The sequence below is a fragment of the Syngnathoides biaculeatus genome, chromosome 14 (genome assembly GCF_019802595.1).
Source record: "Syngnathoides biaculeatus isolate LvHL_M chromosome 14, ASM1980259v1, whole genome shotgun sequence".
Lineage (NCBI taxonomy): Eukaryota > Metazoa > Chordata > Actinopteri > Syngnathiformes > Syngnathidae > Syngnathoides > Syngnathoides biaculeatus.
Genome location: NC_084653.1, coordinates 18,905,769 through 18,929,906, shown reverse-complemented (window position 1 = coordinate 18,929,906; position 24,138 = coordinate 18,905,769). Strand labels below are relative to the sequence as shown.

The window sequence follows — 24,138 nt, the reverse complement described above, 5'->3', positions numbered from 1 at the left end:
TTTGAGTAGCAAACCGGCTGTGTGTCCAACTGTGCCCGGCCTGACCTCCATAAGTCCAATGCAGCTGGACAGGAAGTCCATAAGGAAGGAGAAGAGCGACGCCACGTTGTCGATCTGCGTGGCCTCGGCAATGCCGCACAGAGCCTCCAACGTGGCCACGATTTCGCGCTTGACCGCCTCCTCCTGGCTGATCTGAGCAAAGTTTTCCTGGTTGATGAGGTTGAGGAACCGCTGCTGCAGAGGGTGCAGCACCTGAACGCAACCACAAGAAAAAGCAAAGAAACTGGATCGTATCGTCATTATTACAATTTGTAATCATGGATATGACAAAAATAACAGAATTGAAAAAAGAGAATAATGTTACAAATTGAATTAAAAGTAAAAAAAAAAAAAAAAAACAACACACGATAAGATATAAAAATGACATACTAAAATCTTAATTTTTAACTTAAAATAAATGATTACTAACAAATATGTTTATTCATAAACAAAAATATCTAAAGAAAAATTGCAAAACAAAGAAAAAAACAAATTCTGAATAAATCAAAAAATGAAATCAATCAAGAACTTTATCTCTTAGAATAAAAAAAGGAAATGCATGTTACCGACTCTGAATAACAAAAAAATATATTTAAAATATATCGAATTTAAAAAGACAAAGAAAATGTTAAATAAACATATAATTGAGTTAAATAAATTACAAATAAATTAGATAAAAAAATTTAAAAAATACATTCAATTACATTAACAAAATTACTGGTAATTCCAAAACTCAAAATGTGACAACCCAAAAATATTTTGTAAATGACAGAAATTTAAATAAAAAATAAAAAAAATCACACAAAATACAAATATATATATATATATATATATATATATATATTATATATATATATATATATATATATAAACAATAAAATGGTTAAAAAAAACCCAATAAATAATCAAACACTTTCTCATATTAACTTCAAAACACTAGAAGTATTGAGTACTTGTAAAAGACTGGAAAATATTTTCTTAACTCGATTAAAAAGTGGCTTGAAACAGTATTAATCTGCCATGACAACGGCACAAAAACCTTCCCTTCTATAAGAGATGTTTTTAGCACAGATTTAGTTTCTTGAAATAAGCAGGATAGTTGCTGTATATAATGTACATGCGGCCAGACTGCCTCAAAAGTACTTCTTCCGCTTCAGTGCTTGTTTTTTTTTTTTTTTTTTTTTTTTGAACAGCGACACAAGAAGATGATCAATGGGACAGTTGACAGTGCCACACTCAACGGCACGCTCCACCTCAGACCTGTTCATTTTTTAACAGACATGGCAGCTGTCACCGCCGACAGCTGCCGACGACTCCTCAGTAATTACTCGTGGCTTTGCACCCCCTTTTTTTAACTACTGTCAGACGATTAGGACAAAAGGCCGCCAGGATGCTGACAAGGATCAAGTTTTCCTCCCAGGGGGAATATTACGGAGCACATCAGTCATTCTGCAAGGCTTTAAAACAGGGAGTGGGGCATTATTGATGCTCAAAGCCGCTGACGGCGCACGGCGCGCTCGATGTACACTGATTGGCTGATTCACTTCAGCTTCCAGGGAGGAAGAGATAAACACAATTCCGATGTCTTTGGGGGTTCAACTACCAGTGCAGGGGGGAAGCCTAATATTAGAACAATGTAGTCAAGTGATGCTACTTGAGCTTAACATGAGAGCACTCATGGTCAAGGCATGTGTGCATGTTTGTGCACGCGTTTTGAAAATATGAACGCGATCAAGCAAGCAAAATATACTATGAAAAACAGATAAAATATGTTCACCACAAATCAAATTACATATGATAAAAACTGTTAAAATACATCTAAAAGTGCACCAGCACTTTATCTGTTTAAAATGTATCTCTAATGAGTACAATGTCAAATCTCCAGATGTTAGTTTGTGTTACCTCGGCCCAGTACTGCTGCTTGGTGTCCGAGTCCATTTGCGCGAAGCCCCCCAGCACCAGTGCCTTCATGAGGGTCCTCTGCACCGAACTGGACAGCAGGTGCAGTGGCGGACTGCGACCGGCAAACTGCTTGGCCAGGTTCCACCAGCTCTCGCATTGCACCACCATGTTGGCCCTGCACACATCCGGGGGACTCAGTAGTCCGCTATCTTTCGCCTCTCCCCCCCGACTTACTGGCCTGGCCTGGCCTGACCTCTCCCGCCGCTCCACCAACGTCACCAGCAGCTCCACCGTGTCATTGGCCAGCTCCGTCTCTGAGCTCCACACTGACAGGTTAGTGATGACTTTCTCCAGCAGGTACCCCACGATCCACTGGGCCCCCTCCGTCTCCACACCAAATGCCGTGCTGAAGGGGAGGCTGACCTGAGGAGAGCAGGCCCAGGCACAAAACACAGTTAATCAAGTGAAAAATTAATAAATGAGTACTGTACAGCTAATAAAAGCAATACCCAACTGTTGACCACAACCACGGAACGCACACCAAGGCTCCGGGACCCCACACCTAAAATTTACTACTAAAAAAGCCTTTCGGATTCAAGGTGAAACATGTTCAACAAACAAGAACAGCCCAGTTTCCTTTTTTTAAGCTCTGCTTGCAACCACTATGTATTCATATAATATTGCTGCAGGTTGCGGATTCACTTACAGTAGCTGTGAAGCAGCTTCATTTGTGTCTGTATGACTGTACTGTCCCCTGGTGGCCAAGTTACCCACATTACCAGGAGCTGCAATGAATTAATGATTCATGATGCACAAACTGGCAAATTCTTTCTTTTAATTAGGTTTTCCAAAGTACATAATAGAATCGTATTTTCTGTATGAAAGAACATTGCAAGAAAAATGTCTTTTTTTGCCGGGAGCCTGGACCAATTTAACAGCAATCGCATTCATTTAATACAGGAAAGGTGATTTAAGATCCAAATGTTCTGCGTTGTGAGTGTGGTCATGGAATGAGCAAAACTCATATCTGAAGGCACCACTGTACAATGTTTAATAAATAAGATTTCATTGTGCTAAGACACTTTGCGCTGGATGTAGCAGAGCAGCTGCAGAACATAACAGGACCAAGCTTTGGGTCCACCTCCAACTGACACCAAGCCAAGCTTTTAAAAGCTAAGCAGCACAATTGGATTCAGAATGCTTTGATTAGTAGTGTGAATTCATTTCAACAGATCGAAGGCACTTCACGCTGGGTGTAGTAAAGCACCCCCAGAACATAACCGAGGCCCTGTAAATGGGAGCGTGTAGAAATAGAAAGAGGTGCGAGTACCTGCTGGTAGAGCTTCTCATCCATGAGCAGGTACGTCTTGGCCCAGCGTCTCAGGAACCAAACAATGTCTTTGCCCATCTGAGGACTCAGCAGCTGCGTCAAACTGGCTCTACTGGCCCTGGACTCCACTTCGGACGTCCTCAGCACGGCTGACAGCAACCTCACACACGAACACACAAGCATACATTTTTAAAGTCTACTGTATGTACAGAAAATGAGAGAAGGCAACGGTTGAACTACCTGATGACAGAGTCTGTGCGGTCGAACCCCGGGATGGACGAGGCCTTCTCCCCCGGCGAGCCCAGGATCTGCAGCGTCGTATTCATATCCACCTCTGCTGAGCACTTGACCGAGAACTCCATCACCTCGGAGGGGATCAACGGCGTCTCCCCCTGTGGGTCGTCCGCCAGGAGATAACCTGAACCCAGCACACAATGCATTAAAGAAATCGACACATACTGCAGCATCTAAAGCTAAGGTGCAGCAGCAGGTTAGGATCACGTTAGCACCTCAAATGTTACAAAAGTAAATTTGACAACGAACAGGCCATTTTGTCCGAAAAACTACGGGCCACGCTTCTTTCATGGTTCCCGCTGGTGTTGCTGACCTGAGACCAAGATGAGCCAGTGGATGTCTTCGTAGAGGTCATCCAGAACTTTGCGGTCCGTTGATGTCAGGTCTGACGAGGACATTAAGTGCTGCTGGGTTCTCTGGAGCTGACCGTGGAGTCGTGTCACTCGGTCTTCCAGGAGGCTGCCAGGAACAGCACAACACACACAAACACCAGACTCAACTAATTGAATATATTTTTATTCTTAAATACATAATTGTTTCTGGCTATAAACAGGGTGGGTGACGCGAGGGTTACGTTCCGTAAATATCCACCTTAATTGCCGTGATCGGCCATACTATGGTAGTGGTGGTACTATAGAATATATCGTATAAATACTATAAAATTCTCTAGGAAATTCTGTCTCTCATACCTGTGGCATTTAACAAAATTAAATCATTTTGGTGATCCTGACTGACCTGAAAAATGGTAGGTTTAGTCTGATTTGACTTCAGATAGTGAGACAAAATGAAATGTGTGTAAACTTTTGGCTTCAACTGTATGTATTAATATATTTAAAATGTAATAATTTAAGATTTTAAAAACTACACAGATATTACATAAAAGAAAATAACTATGAAAATACAAAAAACTAAAACAAGAAATGATAAAAACTGAAAACAAAACAGAAAAATGGAAATGGAAAATACCTGCACAGTAAAAATACTGAAAAGTGAAATACAGTGAAAATATTACAAACAAAAATATTACAAACTAAATGAATAAATGAAAACAAGCAATTTAAGAAAACCAAGATTAATGAAAGTAAAATAAAATATTCATAAAAAAAAAATCCAAACCAAACACTTTTCTCACATTAACTATCCATCCATTTTCCAAGCCACTCATCCTCACTAGTGAACTACTAAAAACACGTTAACCAATCGTAGAGGCTAACCTAGAAATATTAACTAAGAATGACTGTGCATGTATTTCTGTTGAGACACTTCTTAAAAGATCGGGTGATGCCTGTCAGTCATTATGTCCGTAAGAGAGTTGAAACTTGAAAAGTGTGCTATGCCATCAATATTACGGATGAGTGCAAGGGTAACTTCCAGTTAGAGACAGACATCAAGAAGGTGTTTACCTCGTCAGGAGGGGTATGCAGTGGTCTGCAGCCACCCGCCCCAGCGTTCCAATGCTGGAAAGCTGGTCTGAGAACAATTCCCTGTCGTCTTCTTGCAGCTCATTGATCTCCTCCTCCTCATGGGACGACACGCCGTTCACCGACTGAGGAACGAGAGGCAAGGCGACGAAGTTAGCGCAGGAGTTTCAAAGGTTATTAAAGTCTCAAGAACCTCACCAGATTGCGGGTCCCGTCGGGTGCGGCCAAGTGACACTGGATGTAGGCGTTGAAGACCTGCACGGCGGGCTGGACGAAACAACCGCGAGGGAAATGCTCCTCGTCCTGCACCAGCGTGAGCCACGACTCCAGCAGCCTGTCGTACGCCTCCATGTATACCATGTCATCCTTATCCAACTGTGCAGAGACACAAACGGAGGTCTTCAATGACGGTGAAGGTTAGAAGTGATGAAGAAAACTACACACTACAAAACTCAAATTATTACAACACATTTGGTCAAGCTCTAACCTTGTGGAGTTGTGTTATAAGAGTTTTGTGTATTATGACGAAACATAAAAAATTTCCATCATCCACGACCAAGACACAATGACCAAAAATCAAGTGTTTCACAATTAAAAGTTGAGCATTTTGTTTAATATACAAGGTTAAATTTGATAGGTGTCAGACCTAAAAAAACAAACAAAAAAAAAACAAACTATTAGTCCAAGCTCTTTTCCCCCCAAAAAAATGAATATTATGGAAAACTATTTACTTACATAATTGCATTCAAAAAGTTAAACTTTCATACATTTAGATTCCACAATTTAAACACTTGTCTATTTTTACATCATTTGGGCTTCCAGCTCAAAACGTACAAAACCAAAAATTTTAAAAACGTAGAATACTGTGAAGAAATCATCCCAAATTATGCAGGCCATAATTATTTTAAACACACTGTGACACACTAATGTTCTACGAAACTAAAAGCACCATGGAATTTAAACATTGCTTTAAAAAATACATCTGAACAACAAACAAGTCTCTGAGATATTGGAACCTCACAGAAATCTTTCCTTTCAAAATGATTTATTTCAAATACAAACATGAATATCACAGTTCCATCCGTTTTTGCTGTAGTTAATTTATTTGCAAGACTCCTCTGTTGAGCTTTTTGGCCTACCCAACTTTTTGTGTGATATTTTTTATGTTTAATGTTTATGTTTTTATATGTTTTTGCTTTTCTCAATTACGTGTTCGGTTCATTCTCGCTTACGATCCCTGGGTAGATTTTACGACCGTACTGCTAAACAGGACAGAGTTGTCTATCTCAATATCTATTCCCATTAAAACTAAAGACGTTCAGTCCCAGAACTGCCTAAATGATAATTATCCACTTTCGTCACCACTTTTTTTCCCCGCTGAATTCCAAACTGTCAGCTTTCTGAGCTTTTTCCCTTATCTGCAGCCTTTATAGCCTTCATAAAGTTGTCTTTTACCTGTGTTTTTGCAAATGCTGGTGCCGAGCTTCGTGTTGAACCTTATTGGCCCAATAATTTGGAGGTCTTTACCATGGAAATAAGAAATTATCATTCCACAGAAAGCTACAGCATGCTTGTGACCCTAGTGAGGATAAGCAATCCAGAGACTGTATGGATGGATTATTCCACAGAATAACAGTACGATAACGATGGCTATATTACTAATGTTCCAAAAGGCAGTTACTCACCACCTCCTCAAGGGCGGCGCTCTGTCCAAATGAAGAGGTGAGCAGCGTTAGGCAGTTGATGAAGGAGGTAAAGAGCTCGCTGGGCAGTGCCGTCAAAACACTCCGAGGAAACATGGTGATCAGGTTGAAGATGATGTTGGAGATGCCCACTGCCTCAGAGTCTTCGATCTCGATGCTGCGGAGGGGAGAAATGAAGCAATTTTTAATCTGAATATTTCCACTTTTTCCTATGATTAAAAACAGTGTCAATTTAAATATACATTACTCAATTTTTAATTTAAATTTGCTTTTAAAAGTAACATTTAATAACATTGATTCTTGTTTTTTTACATCTTCGTACGTTAACTGCTAAATTGAAAAAAGGTTTTAAACAAATACAAAAAAACAGATGTTAATGCTCATAGCAAAACGACAAAAATTGTTAAAAAAATACAAAAACCAAAATCTATAACATTAAGTATTACGTTCTGTTGTAATTTAAAAATGTAAACATTTAAACAATACAACAACAACAATAAAATTGAAAATGGTTACTAATGAAAGCTAAATTCAATAAAAACAAAAATGGTATATTAGGAGCTAAATTAAATTTACTTTTTTATACAAATATAAAAAAGTTAATATTTCATGCCTAATCAAAAAGTACAATTAATACATTTAAAAAATAACAATAAACAGCTAACTTACAATTATGAAATGTTGCACATATGGGCAAAATATAATAGAAAACCCAACACCCTAAAATGAAAATACAATAATGTCACTCAGAAAAACTAAATGCCCCTAAAATTTTAAAACAAAATAAGACAAGAACTCTTATAATTAAGAGGTAGTTTTTTTTTTTAGATTTCAGAAGGTTAAATTTTACCATCGAGATTTAAAAAAAAAAAAAATTTCGAAATCCCCCCAAAATAAAGACATTTTAATATTTAGAGCTAATTTAAACAAAAGTAATACAAAATCATAGAAACAAGAAGAACAAAAATACATGAAAACAAAGGAAGCTAACATAAATGTGAATCCCAGTTGGCTTGGAGCACTAACACTTGGTATTGAAAATACTGTACACTTTTTTGGTGCCATTACATCTAACATCATAAAGAGTTGGATGTAAAAAGTTTGATTTTTTTGCATTACTGGTCCTGAATTTCCTAGCTTCTTATTATACTTGTGATGTTTCTGTGGCGGATAAACTATTTTACACTACACATTACAACTGTTAGCGCTTATCAAATGTCCTGTTTTTACCCACCTGCTGCTACACAATTCTGTGTCCTCGTCACCTTGACCAAAAGGCATATGGAAATGGGCCAGGCCTCGTTAAAATGGCTGATTAAAACTATAAATAAGCAGTGAGTCAACACGATGCAGTGGGGTGGCGTGCAATCCCCCCCTTTCAAGTGCTGCCACGGCGGGGTCGGGTGGGGTGTGGGGGTCTGCGTGAAAGTGGGACCGCTGCATTGCAACGCGCAGCTGTGGAAAATCCCTGCGGGTGGCGTCTTCCTCAAACTTGATTCCAAGGAGCAATTTTCATGGAGGTATATGGCTCAACTGGGAATGGAATGGAATTCACCCCTTTATAAGTATAAACATTTTAAAAAGAGGGGGAAATGCAAGGAAATGTTCATTCAAAGCACTAAATATTAATAAAATTAAAAAGGTAAGACTACAAAAAAATGCTGTTATTGAACTAAATTAAATTACCAATTATACACACACACACACACACACACACACACACACACACGAAGCCAGAAGTTTACATATATTGTGCAAAAAAACATTGCATTATTTTCCTCTCTCATTGTCTGAAGTCAAATCAGAATGAAGCTCTCCTGTTTCAGTTCTGTCAGGATCACCCAAATTATTTAATTTAGTTAAATGCCTCAATAATGTGAGAATTTTTTGAAGAGCTCCAGTTCCTGCTGTAACAAAACAGCCCAATAACATGATGCTGCCATATCCATGCTTCACAGTTTTCACACAGTTTTTGTCTTCTCAGGCTTGCAAGTTTCCCCCTTTTGCGATACTGACGTTAATGTTGGTCATTGTGGTCAAATGGCTCCACTTTAGTTTCATCAGACCACAGGACATGTCTCCAGAAGTTAAGATCTTTGTCTCTAGGTCAAATCATAATTGTCTTTTTTATGTTTCTTTAGAACCCCACGTCCGTGCAGCACTGCTGTTCTCATGATGTCAAACAAGGAAGCAGAATATTTGAGGTGTGCTGTCAATTAACCTATCAGGAGCTTGCAAAGCCACGACCTCATCATCTGGGCTACCCCATGTTCTTTCAGGACATAGCACCGTAATTCCCGGCCTACAGAGCGCACCTGGTTATAAGCCTCACCCAGTACATTTGTAAAGGAAATAACATTTGGTATATACATACGCCTCAGCCGTTTTTAAACCGCATGTGCCCAAATTGAAACGTACATTAAAACATGAGATATTTAGAAAGAAAGCCGGTACACAGAGTTTAACACTAGCGCCGCCACACTAACGCTAATGCCGTCGCGCTAAAATCATTGTGACACGGCAGTAACACGATAGTGCAGCGCTAACAGGGCCGCACTGGTAAGTCACCTCCTTGGTACATATATTCGGTCTCACTCTTACCTTTTCCGCTCGGCCGTTAGAAAAAATGCACAAATTAGCCACATCACCGCATAAACCGCATGGTTGAAAGTGTGTGAAAAAAGTCGCGGCTTATAGGCCGGAAATTATGCTACTTTTTGTGTATGTAAACTTTTGACCTCTCAGAAAGTCTCACTCTCGTTATTGTGGCATTTAAACGTTTTTTGGTGATCCTGACTGACGGGAAACAGGAGATGTTTAGTCTGATTCGACTTCAGACAGTGAGAAAAAAAAAATTAAACGTGTTTTTGCACAGTGTATGTAAACTTCTAGCTTGCTCCAACTGTATTTATATATCACCAGAATCTCCTCGCCCCCACCCTCATTTGGACTTTCCTTCTCCACTAAAAAGCGACATTCCCGGTCACACATGGGGTGGAAAGTAAAAGGCCAAAGTGTGAGCAGAACTGCGCCAATCAGCATGGATCATCCAGCTCCGCGACGCGTGGTTTTCCGATGAGGCAATTGGGGGGAAGCTCCAAGAATAGGTGATTACAGATCAAGTGGAAGAGTGTGTGTGTGTGTGTGTGTGTGTGTAAGGGTGGATTCAATGCGGATGTGGAGCGAGAACTCCATTCATTTTCTGAATGTCACCAATTGACACAGTTGAAGGTGACCTCTTTAAATACAGATTGGGAAACCTCCAAGCTGCATGAACATGTCTAAAGACAACTTTTAAAAAGGTAACAACAATAAACAGCTTTAAAGTCGCAATTCAAAACCCAGCGAAATTTCCTGAGGCACTTTGCTTCAAGCCTGGGATGGGGTAAAAGGGATTTTAAGTGTTTTTGTTTTTTTTTACCTATGCCAGACAGAAAATGGAAAAAGAAAAGGGAAAAAGCATGAAATCGTTGCTGGATGCTTTGACCCTCCCTGAATTAGTCTGAGAGATGTTGGACATGAGAAAGAGACAATACATCAAACTTCAAATTATGCGTGACTTGGTTTACGAACAACTTGGGTTACGTACATAATTTCCATAGAAAAATTAACGCACCGGCGACTGTGTCTATCTTTGACCTTTTGTTGAACCATTATAATACGTTGTAACAACCAATAGTAGGCTATATTATTGTACTTTTAGTCTTATTGTGTTTATATTTCACAAGTCTTGAGATTTATTGGACTAATCTAAGAGTATGGGGATCAAATTTCATGCCATATTTTGTGTTAATGTGTGTGTTGATATTACAAACTCCCCAAATCCTTGAATAACTAATTAACTAACATGGATAGGTTCTCCTGTGTATATGATTTTAGACCAACATTTTTGGACCACATTCCACTTCCTTGTTGAATATAATCCCAAATTTTGGACCTCCTTGCTTGTGACCATCGTGCTAACTTATTTCTGCACGGCACGTTGTGTGTATGCGTGTATTACAATCAAGTCTGCATCATTATTATTGTAACATTTATTTTTTAATTGGCTTTTCGTGGTGACGTCCCTACATTAAATGTGTGCTTCCAACAGGTAAGTAGTTTGATTTCAGTTTTTGTCATCCTGTGTCTACTGACCCGTTGATCATGCTGAGTAGGCCCTCTATCAGGTGGGCCAGGTAGGAGATCTGGGCACTCTCGTCCGGGAAGATGGGCCCGTGCATGGAGGCCAGCTGGGCCAGACACTGTAGAGAGTCCTGGGCCATGTCCGAGTCCTCGCGGATCTTCCTGTGAACCTGGACAAAAAGCACCGATGACCCTAATTATGTTTTACATTGCTCTAAAACATACATAAACATTACCAAATGATGATACTGAGAGGATTATCACTTCAGTACAGAGAAATACTTGCAAACACCAGCATAAGGCATGATATGCTGCATGCTTTGATTGTATTTCAATTAGTTTGTGGACAACAAAAAAAGTTGTACCGTAATTCCTCATCTAATATCCATCCTATAAAATATACGCTCATGTAATATGTAATTATTTAGTTTTCTCATCGTGTTTACAATTAATACTCTGTGTTTTGTCTTCATTTCTCTCGTTCCTCTCGAAACTTTGTTCTGTTTGACTGATGAACTTTGAGTCTCAATAAATTTCAATTATAATACAAAGAAACCACAGTTGTTCTGTGATACAGTACAGGTTAGAATACGCTACAGGTAAGGAAGTGTATACTTTTATTCTAATAGAGAGGATTCTGGACTTCATGAGACATCCTTCACCACAGCTGCCCCTGCGCTGGCCAAATGTACTGTATTGTGTTAACCGACGAGACCTTTAAGTTCCCGGGAATTACAGTCTCTCAGGACCTGAAGTGGGAGACAAACATCAACTCCACCCTCAAAAAAGCCCAGCAGAGAATGTACATACTGCTGCTCCTAAGGAGGCAAGCCCTGCCACGAGAGCTGCTGAGACAGTACTGCACAGCGTTAATCGAATCAGTACCATGTACCTCGATTACAGTCCGGTTTAGTGCTGCTACAAAAAAGGAAAAACTCTGACTGCAACGCATAATCAAAACTGGTGAAATTTCTTAAACAGCTAACTTACAATTTAACAGCAACATGCCACCATTTTTTTTATTTTGAGTTTGTCACATTCTTCCGGGCCAATTATTATTATATATTACTGGTGCACTCACTGTAGTAGTCTCACCAAGCTGCACCATGTGAACATCTCGTTGACAAATAGTAGCCTCTCGTACCTGAGTAGTATTTTCACCACTGGCAGTGATGAATATCTGCAACATTTGCACAATCGACATTGTCCCAGATAATCAGACGACTGGTCACTTTAAATTATATACATCCCTTGAAGTCTTGACACCCTTTTCACAATGATCATTGCACTTAACTATTGCTCTGCTCTATTAGACATTCGAACTGCTCTAAAAGCATCCTTTGCAAAATTATCAAAAAAATGCCCCGTCTGTGCCAGATTACTAGCCACCTTAACTGTTACCACAATGTCTTTGTCTCAATTGACTGTCTGTTGTTGAACTCGATATTTTTGCCATACTAGCGCGGCTCCAACTATCGTAGACAAATTCTTTGTATGTTTTTGACATACTTGGCAAATAAAGACCCTGAAGTAGAATGTTCAGCCAACAGTATGGTAAAGCGCACTCAGGTTCTGTAACGGAAAACCGAAAAACAGCAGCAAGTCAACTTGTGGATGTTTTAAATAAATAAAATGAAGGTTTTGGAAAGGCCTAGTCAAAGACCGGCCTTAAATCTAATTGATTTGCAGTGGCATGACATTAAAAAGGCAGCTCATGCTTGAAAACCCTCAATTTTGGCTGACTAACGCTCGACGTACGTACTTATTTTATCTGTTATTTTACCTCATACCTAAGATACTCTTCTATTTTTATCCCATTTTATTCACGCAAGCGCCTTGTGGAGAAGTGCTCATTATTTTGTTGTATGCACAGAATATAATGACATCAAAGGCTTTAGATTTTGATTGATTGATTTACATAGTGCATCATAGTACATCAGTAGCAACACAGTTACCACGATAGTGATGAGGCAGCAAGTTTTCTACATGATTTGAATGGGGAAAACTTTTCAATGAGATCTTTTTCGTTTCTAGGAACAGATGTATGTTTTTTTTTGACGACAAAAAAAAATATATATATTTTTTTTTAACATCAATAGAGATATCGCTTTAACGGATGACTCTTGTCCCCTATTAGTCCTTTAAAATGATATTTCACTTGAAAAAAAAAAATCCGAAAGTCAGGTCACTCATATTTCAAGGGATCACTGTATTGCTGTTGCAGCTAACAGACAGAACTTCAGAGATGATGGACACATACACACTCTCTGATTTTACATGGGGCACATTCTTATTTCAACAGCCAGACACATTGCTGCATGCCCTGAATATTTTGATGCAGGGAGAAAATGTGTGATATTTTGTCTCTAGGGAACTCATTTTTACCACTAAAAAGTGTGCAACGTTGCTGCATGTTTTGAATTGGGAAAACTGCATTTTCAAATGGTTTTCAATGGGACTTTCTTGTTGCTAGGAACAAACGTGTCATTTTGTGTCACTTTGCCATAGTAGGCTGATGACAGATGACAATTCTACCATATTTAAAAAATTAATCAGGCAAATTCAACCTCTATTAATTAAACATAGCCAGGATAGTCAAAAGAAAAAGAAGCAAATGGCACAAAATAAGGGGTTAATTTAATATACATCAAAAAGTGAGTTTTCAGTCCAAGCGCATGCTCAAGCACAATTGTAAAACGTCCTGCCTCACCCTCAGATGACTTTAAGCGAACAACCCCGCTCTCTCTCTCTCTCTCACAAACACAGTCAGTGAGGTCTTTTAAAGCCCACAGACAGCCTCAATCAACCCCAGAGTGGAAAAACATCCCGATGTGATCTCAGTCATGGCCACCTCAGCAGCCCGTGTTTCCAATGACGCTACACCGCACACATCTGGACATCCTCTACCTCCCCGGCCGTTGTGTCGATTCTGCCGGCACATGCCCCCAACTTCCAGTCTTCCCTTTTTTCCCAAGATGCCTACGCGCCGTAGCAGCTGTAGTCCTACACTTCTGCTGCTGCTGCGTCCACGATGTGAAGTCATCGGCTGGAGGGAGGAGGGAGGGCGCCGGGGGGGGGGGAACAAAGCAGCTGCACTAGCGAATAACGTGTACCATACCGGTCATGTCTGACTATTGTTAGTGTGTGTGCGTGTGTGCGCACGTGCTTTTGTGAGTAAAATACTGCCACAATGGAACTTAACGACGGCGTTAATACACACTAATTAATCAATGAAGGCCAAACCCCCAGAAGGCCTGTTTGTGCTGTTGTCTAGGTAGCTAATGCCATGTTAATGCTGTGTTCGAGGACAGTAGGAAATCCCCCCTAGATCCTGAGGTGATGATTTATTGACTGCACAGGGCATGACTCAAATAATGTTTCAACATGAGTAACGGTCATACAAGGAAAAGTGCGAAAATCTAACGTAACAAGCTTCATCTTCGCGCAGTGCTCTAATAGACAAATAGAAACAAACAACAAAAACAAACCATAGAAGGCCCTAAATTGGTCAATTCAAAACAAAATGGAAGACTTCCTGTGAATTTTTAGGATTGGCTTTTTTGCGGGTCTGCACATGGTAAGACAAACCTACGAAATCTCACTTTGCTAAGTAAAACTGGCTTTGGAGGCTGAATTTCAAAAAGATTCCAAGCCAACTTTGGGGGTCCATAGGTGGTTAATACAAACAACATTTGATACCACAAATGAAGAGGGTGGGTTTTTTACGACATGGATAACAAAAGGGAGGTTGGGAGTAAAAGAGGAGAGAGTGGAGATGAGGATGCTATTTATAGGAGACAAAGCCTGGCTGGTGTGTGTGTGTGTGTTCCCTCTGAGGCTCATCTTTCCCATCGTTCGTCTCGCATCAACACTTTGCTCACGGCCTATTGTCTTTCCATCACAGCACATGCTGACTGGCACTCATTTGACCTTGGAAGATGTGTCTCTACATGACAAAATGGATTTCAATGTACTGTAAGTTTGTATTACGGAAAAGGCACGGTTAATTAACCAGAGACAAACCCAGTCAACAGACCCAGAAGCCAGTTTCCCACAGGAAGTCTGCCATTTGTCCTGGAAGAAGACATTTTAGACTGAATTCTTCCAGTAATAATGAATTTCGATTTGTTTGAAATCCAGTCTGTTGCTTTTTCCTCACTGACTCGCTAAAACCCTTAAAGCCTCACACTTGCTCTTGTTGTGCATACCTTTATCAACCAGTCTGCATGTCTCTATCAGTCACTTATAGTATATCGGTACTAAGTATACCCTGAAAATTCAAATGAAGCTGTGACTGGTCCATTTGGGAGGATCGTTGTACCTTTGGATTATTTTGTCAAATTGTAACATTTAAAACTGTCAGATAATGAACAAATCCAATTATTTTAACCAATTTTTCAGACCGATAGTGTGAGAATTGACTCAAGTACTCACTAATAGTGAGTAATGCTAAGTAATTTTGACACAAATGCTAAGTACCTTTGACACATAACATTTCAACTAACACACTGAGATAATTATGAAGTAACATCTTTTTTTGTCTGATGCAAATGATTCCCAAATTATCAAACTGCCACCATGCCGAAGAGGACTTACTCCATTTCACACTTTTTCACCTTAAGTATCAATGGCTGGTATTTGTCGGCCTTCACGAGTGTCTGATAACTTGAAATAAAAGCCAGAATCAGTATAAGAGCAACACCTGATATCGGTACTCGCCCATCCTTAGTTGTCATTTGTCACCGCATATTCTCAACTATTTACAACAATGTAGCAATATTCAAAAGACACTTTGAGCAGGGAGAAAACTGAGCACCACAGCAAAAGTAGAGATCACGGAGAAGGCTAACGTCTACCTTTGCCATATCTAGTGGTTAATCCTCAGATGTTATGACAAGGTGTGAAATTAATCCAAGGGGAGGCTGAGGGCGAGACGAAAACCTGCTACTGCAGCAAAGTGGAGACTGCGGCGCTGGTGTTGGGATGGGTCAGCCTGGCTGTTAACAGGGTATCCTAATCTTGGCTCCTATCTCTAATCCTGCCACTGGATGAGGTCTCCAGTGGCACGTCACTGTCAAAACACGGATACACACACCCACGCACTCAGACTTGCTGACTGTCCGGCAGACAGCAGCAAAGTCTATTAAATTAAAGAAATACACAGGCTGGAGACACGACACACACACACGACACACACACACACAAACACAGGAACATTGACATACTCCCAACTGAGGCCGACATGACCCCCTGACTAAACACACACACACACACACACACACACACCACACACACACACACACACACACACACACACATAGTGGGACAGCTGAGGACATCTACAACAACAAACATTTGAGCTACTAGAAATACCAGAGCAGCAGATGAGACCAAAACCCGACACACACGCCGGCACAAGTTAGCAATGTTAGCATTCTGGACCTTCAGTGTTTTGGATTGATTCACAGCATAGCTTGTTAGATTGCTTATTTTTGGGTTCACTCGGTCCACTTAAACTGGTTACATCAGATAATTCAAATTTCACACAATTGACAAGAATGATCCAAAACATCCCATCCAGATGGAATCTCACTCCTAATTTAGAGTGCAGCTGGGAAGGAAAGAGGATGGGTTTAAATGAACATGCCCGTTGATAAGTACCACAACAACGGCTAAAATACTCCCATAAGTTCACGAGGACAGGAAACTGCTCACTTTCATTTTGTAACAGCCCATTTAACGGCAAACAAATGGGATATGAAATTCTGAATAATATGCCCTCTTCCCATCCATCATCAGAGGCCTCTGATGTTATTAGTAACACTCAATGGTTAAAAACTCGAACAGATAGCCTTACAACTAAAAGCACAGAGAACCTCACACGTTTTGAGTTCAACAGGAGCCTTAACACAACGTCCCAATTATGATAGTCTAAAAAAGCAAGACTAAATAATAGCTAAATACAGTAAAATAACTTCAAACACGGGGAACTCCACTCTTTTGTTCAACCGCGGCCCCTCTAGGTGGAAAACCAACCAAAGAAACATACAATAACATTTCCTAGCATTGGGGAAAATCACTTTTGGATTTCTACCCAACGCATGAAGCCAGCAAACAAGTATTAAACGACACCAGCAGATAACACAAAATACCTCATCCCAAATGTTTAGAGACACCTTGCATGAGGAAGTGTGTGTAAAGTAAATGTTTGACTTTGGCTGCAGAAGAGATGTTACTGACAAGGAGGAAGAGGAGGAGCATACTCACTGTGAAGAAGAGGTCCATGACTCTGGTGTCCAGCAGCGCCTCCCTCCACGTCTCGGTGGGCTTGAGCATGACATTCTGTGCCGCCTCGAACATGGCAATGTAGTGGCGCCCCAGTGACCCTCTGCCCGTTAAGGCCAACAGCAGCATAGTGTCGGGTAAACTTCTTTAAACTTGCTCTAACTCCTCCTCTGGCTCCTTGGGAGACAAGCCCAGCGCAAATGTGCGCAAAGGGTCAGCCTCAGGAGTCCTTCATTACTGGGACACGCCCCACCTTGCTCCTCAGCCAATCAGGTTGCACCCTGTTTGCTTCTTAACACCCTATCATGCCTACTCTTGTTTTATTTTATCTTTCTTTTGCCACAAGCTGGAAATTCTCAAGTCTACGAAACAAAAACAAAATAACATATGAACAGGGAACATCATACAAAACTGGTTCAAAATATTCACTCCCACAAACTGGAACCTAGGAATATTTTTGGGGGACCCACCATGTGTAAAATGAATCAACTTTGACCATAAAAAGACAAAAGAATAAACCTTTAAATGTTATAAATACAAAAATAAAGTGACAATTTCTTTTAAATATTTTACTTTTTCCCCCCGTTCTTACTTAAATGTATATAGCAGTTGGAAAATGTAATACAAATGTTTAAGTGAATGAAAATATGACCATAAACAAAACTTATTTAAATTGTATTTGTTCTATAAATCTATAAAATTTAGAAAACTTAAGTGATCTATCTATATAATATAATATAATATAATATTATATTATAATCTGTTAGTGGATGAAAGTTTAGCCATAACCGCAACAAAATTTTACAGTTTAAAATTGACATTTTTATATAACATTAACATTTTGAAATAATTTTTTACATATTTAAAGGTATAAGTTACTTCAGAGAAATCTATACACAGGAGTACGGACAGGGAGCACCTGTAAAAATGTCTAATCCACCCCCGAAAAAAAAAAATCAAAATATTTTGATTAACATTTGTGTATGTTTCCTATTTGAAAGTGACCATAATACCATAACATTGACCAATATATAGTAATATGTAACATTGCGACAACGACTTAAAATCGTCTATATAAATCTGAAATACAAAAATCTTAAAAATAATTCTATAATACAGCTACAAAGATATATGGAATTTTTTTTAAGCAGAGATGGAAGTTGGAAGCAGCAACGTTAGGCACAGTTGCTCTGATTAAAAATAAAGTATCAATCTCTTGTCAATCAAAGTGTCAGTAGTGCTCCCGACCCAGTTTGTCACTCCTTGTCTGAATTGAGATTCCGCGTGCATCACTTGACAAACTAGCAAGCGGAGGAATGCGCAATCAAAGCCGAGTGGCGGGCAGCAGAGGGGAGCCGGGTCGCTCGCGCATTCCAGCCGCTGCTGCCCACGCCCCGCGCCGCACGCCGCAATGCACTTTGGGTCTATAACTTGGCACCTGTCAAACGCAGAGGGCGGGGGTAAAAATAGCCACGGTGGAGGCGGAAGACCTCGCTGTGAACTTTGGCTAGGCGGGACGGAATGACGGCGATGGAAAGAAGCTTTTGTCCGGCAGAAGAATGTTATTTGTTTCAGTCTAGTCCCCTGAGAAGGACGCCACAGTGGCAAGAGGGGCCCGACAAGGCCTCAGGAGAGCTCAAGAATGATAAGTACATCATGCAGACAGCCTGGCGTTATACAAAGTTGACCCGGAGATTTTCTACCTTCAGAAAACACAAGTGGGACACCACCACTTTCTATGTTGCCTCTAAAAACTGGTGTTTTCCTGTAATTTTGCTCTGCATAAACAATAATAAATCATCATTAATGCACGTTTTTGGGCTGTGAGTGGAAACCAGAATGCCCGGAGAAAACCTATGCAGGCACGAGGAGAACATGCAAACACCACATAGGCGAGGGCGGGTTTTGAATCCCGGTCCTCCGAACTGTGAGGCGAACGATCTAACCAGATTCACCACCATGCCGACTCTAAATTGCGTCAATTGTGAGGGCATTACGGCATGTGTTGCTTTGACAATGACATACACTTGACAGACTAAAATTTTGTCATGTGGAAAAGGATTATTTGGGGGAAATTCCAGCTTTGAAAAAAAAAAAATTACTATTTTCTAATAAATAGCCCACACATATGTAGAAATAGGGTAAAACATTTCTTTTGTGTATGTGTACAGTATGCTGGAAAGTTAAGTAAAATGGAAGATATGTGTGTGTCTATATGTGTCACACGTTTGCCGGATGACTAATGTGTGCAAAGAGAGTGACGAGGACGCGGCGGCGCTTTTCTGGCTTTTTAAAAGACGACACCTGCCGCTGTTTCAAACCCGCGGGCTCCGAATAGGTGTCGTGACGCCTCACTTTTATATATGCATGGTGCGCACGTACACGCATATGCTTGAGCTCAGGTCAACAAGAGGTTCGTCTGTCCGTTCATCCGCAAGCGCCATAAGCATTACAAGCTCCTTCGCACATAAACACAACAACCACATTAGCTGGACATTGACATTTCTACTCAGACACACACCATGCTGCTCATTATTTCCAATTATTCTGTTTATTTTTATTGTTCAAGGTGACAGTTACATGACCAACAAGGGTCATGTCAAGTGCTTGCATTAATTACTGTATATGACAGGTACATTGCGTGAGGCTTGTTTTTGACTTTATATTTTTGACAGTGGTTTATTCCTAGGTGTTACCAGGTGTGTTTATTTCTGTTGTGTGTGTGTGTCTGTGGGTGGGGGTTGGGGATCTGTAATATTGTGTCTGTAAAGAGGAGAGACCACATGAATAAAAAAGTACAAGTTTTCTTTCCTGACAGTTTTCCACCCCAGTCGTCGTGTAACCACAGCGACCGAGAGCATCCCAAACAAGGTTTAACATTTAGCAAAGCGGTAACCGCCGTAAGACACACTATCCGTGTTGAAAATGAAAAAAAAATGCAACGGGAAGCAACTGGAATTCTTCATACGAGAGCTCTTATTGTGTCTTCATTGGCTCTACAAATAGCCAACAGATTAGCTAGCTAATCTCCACACGGCCTTGCTGTGTGCCTATACGTGTGTGTTTGTGTGTGGCTAACGGATTAGCGAGCTTCTTCTGTATCCTCTATTCATTACGCCAGATCCTGACGGCCGCCTCGCCATCGTGTGGCGCTATGCTAAGGCGCGTGCTGGGGTTTAATGGACGCATCCCACTCTAAACCCCGCCATGTGGAATAACAATCCGGCACCCGTCTCCTGTTGTCGTCGGCTCCCCTGGATCCATCTCCAACCGCACAGCTGTCATCAGGAGGGGCGACGACAATGTCTTGACGGGAGTGCTATAATGACCGTTTTAACAGCCCAAAGAAAATTCAGATGTGGATTTTAAAAAAAATTATTTTTTGCGACTGTGGATTATTTTTTGTTGTTCTCACATGACAATAAGCAGTAATTTGCCAAGTGAACAATTCTTGAAAAAAGTGTTTTCCCCATTTCCATCTGAAGTTTACTAAGATGAACATGTTTGAGACAAACACATAGCTTCGCCTTAAAGCCAGTGAAGCTCAATGCAAAATGCCAGAGGGGCTACGAAATACCATCTGTTGTGGCTTTATGACCTGTAATCAACTGATAATTGAAGACAAATGGTGGAACAACAGATGCAGATGAATATTAGGAGAATACTCACAGGTATATATTCTTTATGCTATGTGAAAATGACAGATATAACCTCCCATTACTGAGGACCACCTATGTATATCTGTATGTCTATGTTGTATTTGGGCGCCACGGTGAATCAGCTGGTAAAGCGTTGGCCTCACAGTTCTGAGAACCGGGGTTCAAATCACAGCCCTGCCTGTGTGGAGTTTGCATGTTCTCCTCATGCCTATCTAGGTTTTCTCCGGGCACTCCGGTTTCCTCCCACATCACAAAAACATGCATTCATTGGAGACTCTAAATTGCCTTTAGGTGTGATTGTGAGTGCGGCTGTTTGTCTCTATGTGCCCTGCAGTTGGCTGGCAACCAGTTCAGGGTGTACCCCACTTCCTGCCCGATGACAGCTGTGATTGGCTCCGGCACTCCCGTGACCCTCGTGAGGATAAGTGGCTCAGAAACTGGATGGATGGATATATTGTACATGGCGGCACGACGTACGATTGGTAGGCACATTTGCCTCACAGTTCTGAGAAACAGGGTTTAAATCCTGGACTCTCTAGTGTGGAGTTTGCATGTTCTCCCCATGCTTGCGTGCTTCTTCCGGGTATAATACGGCATCCCCAACAAGAGGACAAGGACCTATGAAGCAAAAAAAAAAACAAAAAACAAAAAACACTATTTACCCCTACTTTGCGGTTTTTCATTTTTCGTGGGTGAGTCTGGTGCCAATTAACTGCAAAAAAACGAGGGATTACTGTATACTGGAATCCCATATATCCATCCATTCTCCAAGCCATTTAATAGAATTTGCATTTATTTCAAAAGGGAAAAATAATTTCAGATACAGATATTTTGAGGTATGACTATGGTCACGGATTGATTTTATCTTGCATCTCACACCTTAAGGCACCTCTGTATTTCAATTCAAACATAAGACTTGTTCATGTTTATTGACGGTGTGCCATTGAGGGTACGAGTACGCTGCGCAACCAGAAGGTAAATGCGGTGGAATGTTTGGTGGTGATCAGCAGGTCATATGCACAGAATGGCAGCCCCGGCGGTTCCGTCAGACTGCTCCAGGGCAGCAATGGCTACACAAGTATCTTACCACCACCAGGGTGTGACTGAGGATTGAATGAATAATGCAAGTGAGTGTCTATAAAACTCAGATATACAGTAAGTGCTCCTCTCTTTGTTTAGACTAAAGCAGTGTCTGTTTGGAGGGGGCAAGTCAACACTAAACACCTGGGAAGCTTCAGTACCAGGTAAGTCAAGAGGACCCAAAGTGTGAGCATTACGCTTTAATACTGAACAAGCACGCATTCCCGTCTGTTAGAAAACAAATGGAGGGTTAACAGATCCCAATTATGCAGGCCGCGTGGTGAAGGCATGGGGCCCAGTGACCCAATCCATCACCTGACTGCCACCCTCCCAGAGGCTCTGAGTCAAGCCCGGTGGCGAGTGACGCGGTAAGGAGCGGGCGTGTAGTGTGGCGCGCAATACTCTGCCGGACAAAGAGGAACCCGCATCGGGGAGCTGGGAGGGACACGCACAGAAAAGTGCAGCGGCACAAAAACTGAAGAGAAGAAAGAAGAAGAGTGGCTAATGCAGGAAGGCTGGTGTTGCTTTCGCTAACAGCAGTAGAAGCAAACGGCACGAGGCTGTGAGAAAATACGATGTCAGCTTCATGAAATGTAGTTTTATTTGGATAGGAAGAGAGGAAGAACCCCTTCTGCAGTATGTGGGCAAGTGTTGAGGAATGAATGCGTGAAACCACGACATTACAAACGCCATCTCTAAACGAAACACAACATACGGTATAAGGAGAAGCCGGCAAATTTAACTTAAAATGAAGTCCACGACCGAATGCTGTAGAACAAGCCTATCCAGAGCAAAGGAAGCTTTGTACTATAGTAGCCTGCTGATTGCCAAAACTGATGCACTCCGCAACGTCAAGGAGCAACTTTGTTCACCTTTCACCAAAGCATTAACTCGGTTCATGTATAGAGAGAAAGCTGTCAACGGGTTAAAGTGTGCCCATTTTCAAACGAGACTGTGCCAAGGAGAATAAGAGAGAAGGTCATCCATTTCTGGGGTCTGCCAATGGATCTAAAAAGCGTGGAGGAGTGCGAAAGAATCAACCATCACCAACAGTTGAAAGGCTGGACTGCTACATGAGGAGAACATTGGAGATGAAAATGACATTGAGAGGAACAGAGAGACTGCAATGGTGTGTGACGGAGACTCCGATACTGAAGACAACAACATTAGTGGGTTGAGTGAACAGGAGGAGGGGGAATAACTAGTACCAGTACATACAATGTGTATCTGCGGCGTATGGTCCAGCGCGGCTCATGTATGGGGCAAAAAAAAAATGCTCCATAGAGTGAGGGTGGCTTATTAACCGATGCGCTGTCGTCCGGATATACGGTATATGGACCAATCAGAAGAATAACATGCACCCACCTCATGTGTGATGTGTTTTTTTCTCACCCACTTTTTGGATTGAGTAACTACAATGTTTCAACTGTCCTATAAAAAAACTTCACGACTGCGTATGCAAACCCCCATACACAGACACACAGATAATTTTCAAAGTTAGTCTTTCGGAAGACACACAAATACACTTCATGCATATCAAGTGCAGTCTGTAAAAGTGAGGCAAGGTATGCACACGTGCGCACAAGCACGCGCGCACACACACACACACCTCTTTGAAAGTGATCCAGATCCCATCAGATGTCAGGGTGGTTAGGATTCTCTCAACAAGAGGCCAGCTGCACAGACAACACATGTGCACGATAGAGATGGACTTCAAAGTCACCAACATGTATCCATTCCTGGCCAGCGCACACATGCACAGGCACAGAAAAATGTAATGTATGTAAAAAGTATTCCATTTTTCCGTTGTGTGGCTATTATGATGCATTATAGATGGCTTGAGCACATTTTTTTTCCTGAAAAGACAACAAAAATGTATTTACTTGTAATATTTTTTAATATATATATTTTTAATTAAATATCTAAACCCAAGAAAAAAACAGTTTATTAAAACTGTAACAATACCTTTAAAAAAAAAAAATCTTGGTCCTTTGTTTTTCCTGGCATAAAATTTAATTTGAAACTACGAATGAAATGAAAAAAAGTTTTTGGAATTTTGTAAGTGTTTTTAGGGACACAATTTTTCTAGAACTGCAATAGTTTTAGTTCTTAAAATCTAACTTATAGATATAATTAATTAATTATTACAAAAATACCATATGATCATTGTGGGCTTTCATGAATATTTTTTTTTTTTCATTTTTTTGATCAAAATATTTTTCTTAAATTTTTTGGTCAATTTATTTTGCAAGATATAAATGTAAATAATTTTAATCGCCCTCATTATCAACATGAAGACC

At 40.7% G+C, this 24,138-nt stretch overlaps 1 protein-coding gene across 1 annotated transcript in view; it reads right to left on the bottom strand.

The window, feature by feature from the left end:
* The window catches only part of xpo4 (exportin 4), a 38,183-nt gene that overhangs the window by 6,488 nt on the left and 7,557 nt on the right, over window positions 1–24,138 (bottom strand). Inside the window, exons 7-17 of the mRNA XM_061840762.1 lie at window positions 17,082–17,195; window positions 10,827–10,984; window positions 6,672–6,846; window positions 5,185–5,361; window positions 4,969–5,111; window positions 3,879–4,024; window positions 3,512–3,689; window positions 3,272–3,431; window positions 2,195–2,364; window positions 1,942–2,116; window positions 46–252 (exon numbers count right to left, since the gene is read on the bottom strand). Coding sequence (XP_061696746.1) covers window positions 46–252; window positions 1,942–2,116; window positions 2,195–2,364; window positions 3,272–3,431; window positions 3,512–3,689; window positions 3,879–4,024; window positions 4,969–5,111; window positions 5,185–5,361; window positions 6,672–6,846; window positions 10,827–10,984; window positions 17,082–17,195 — 1,803 coding nt within the window. The remainder of the gene's footprint in view (window positions 1–45; window positions 253–1,941; window positions 2,117–2,194; window positions 2,365–3,271; window positions 3,432–3,511; window positions 3,690–3,878; window positions 4,025–4,968; window positions 5,112–5,184; window positions 5,362–6,671; window positions 6,847–10,826; window positions 10,985–17,081; window positions 17,196–24,138) is intronic.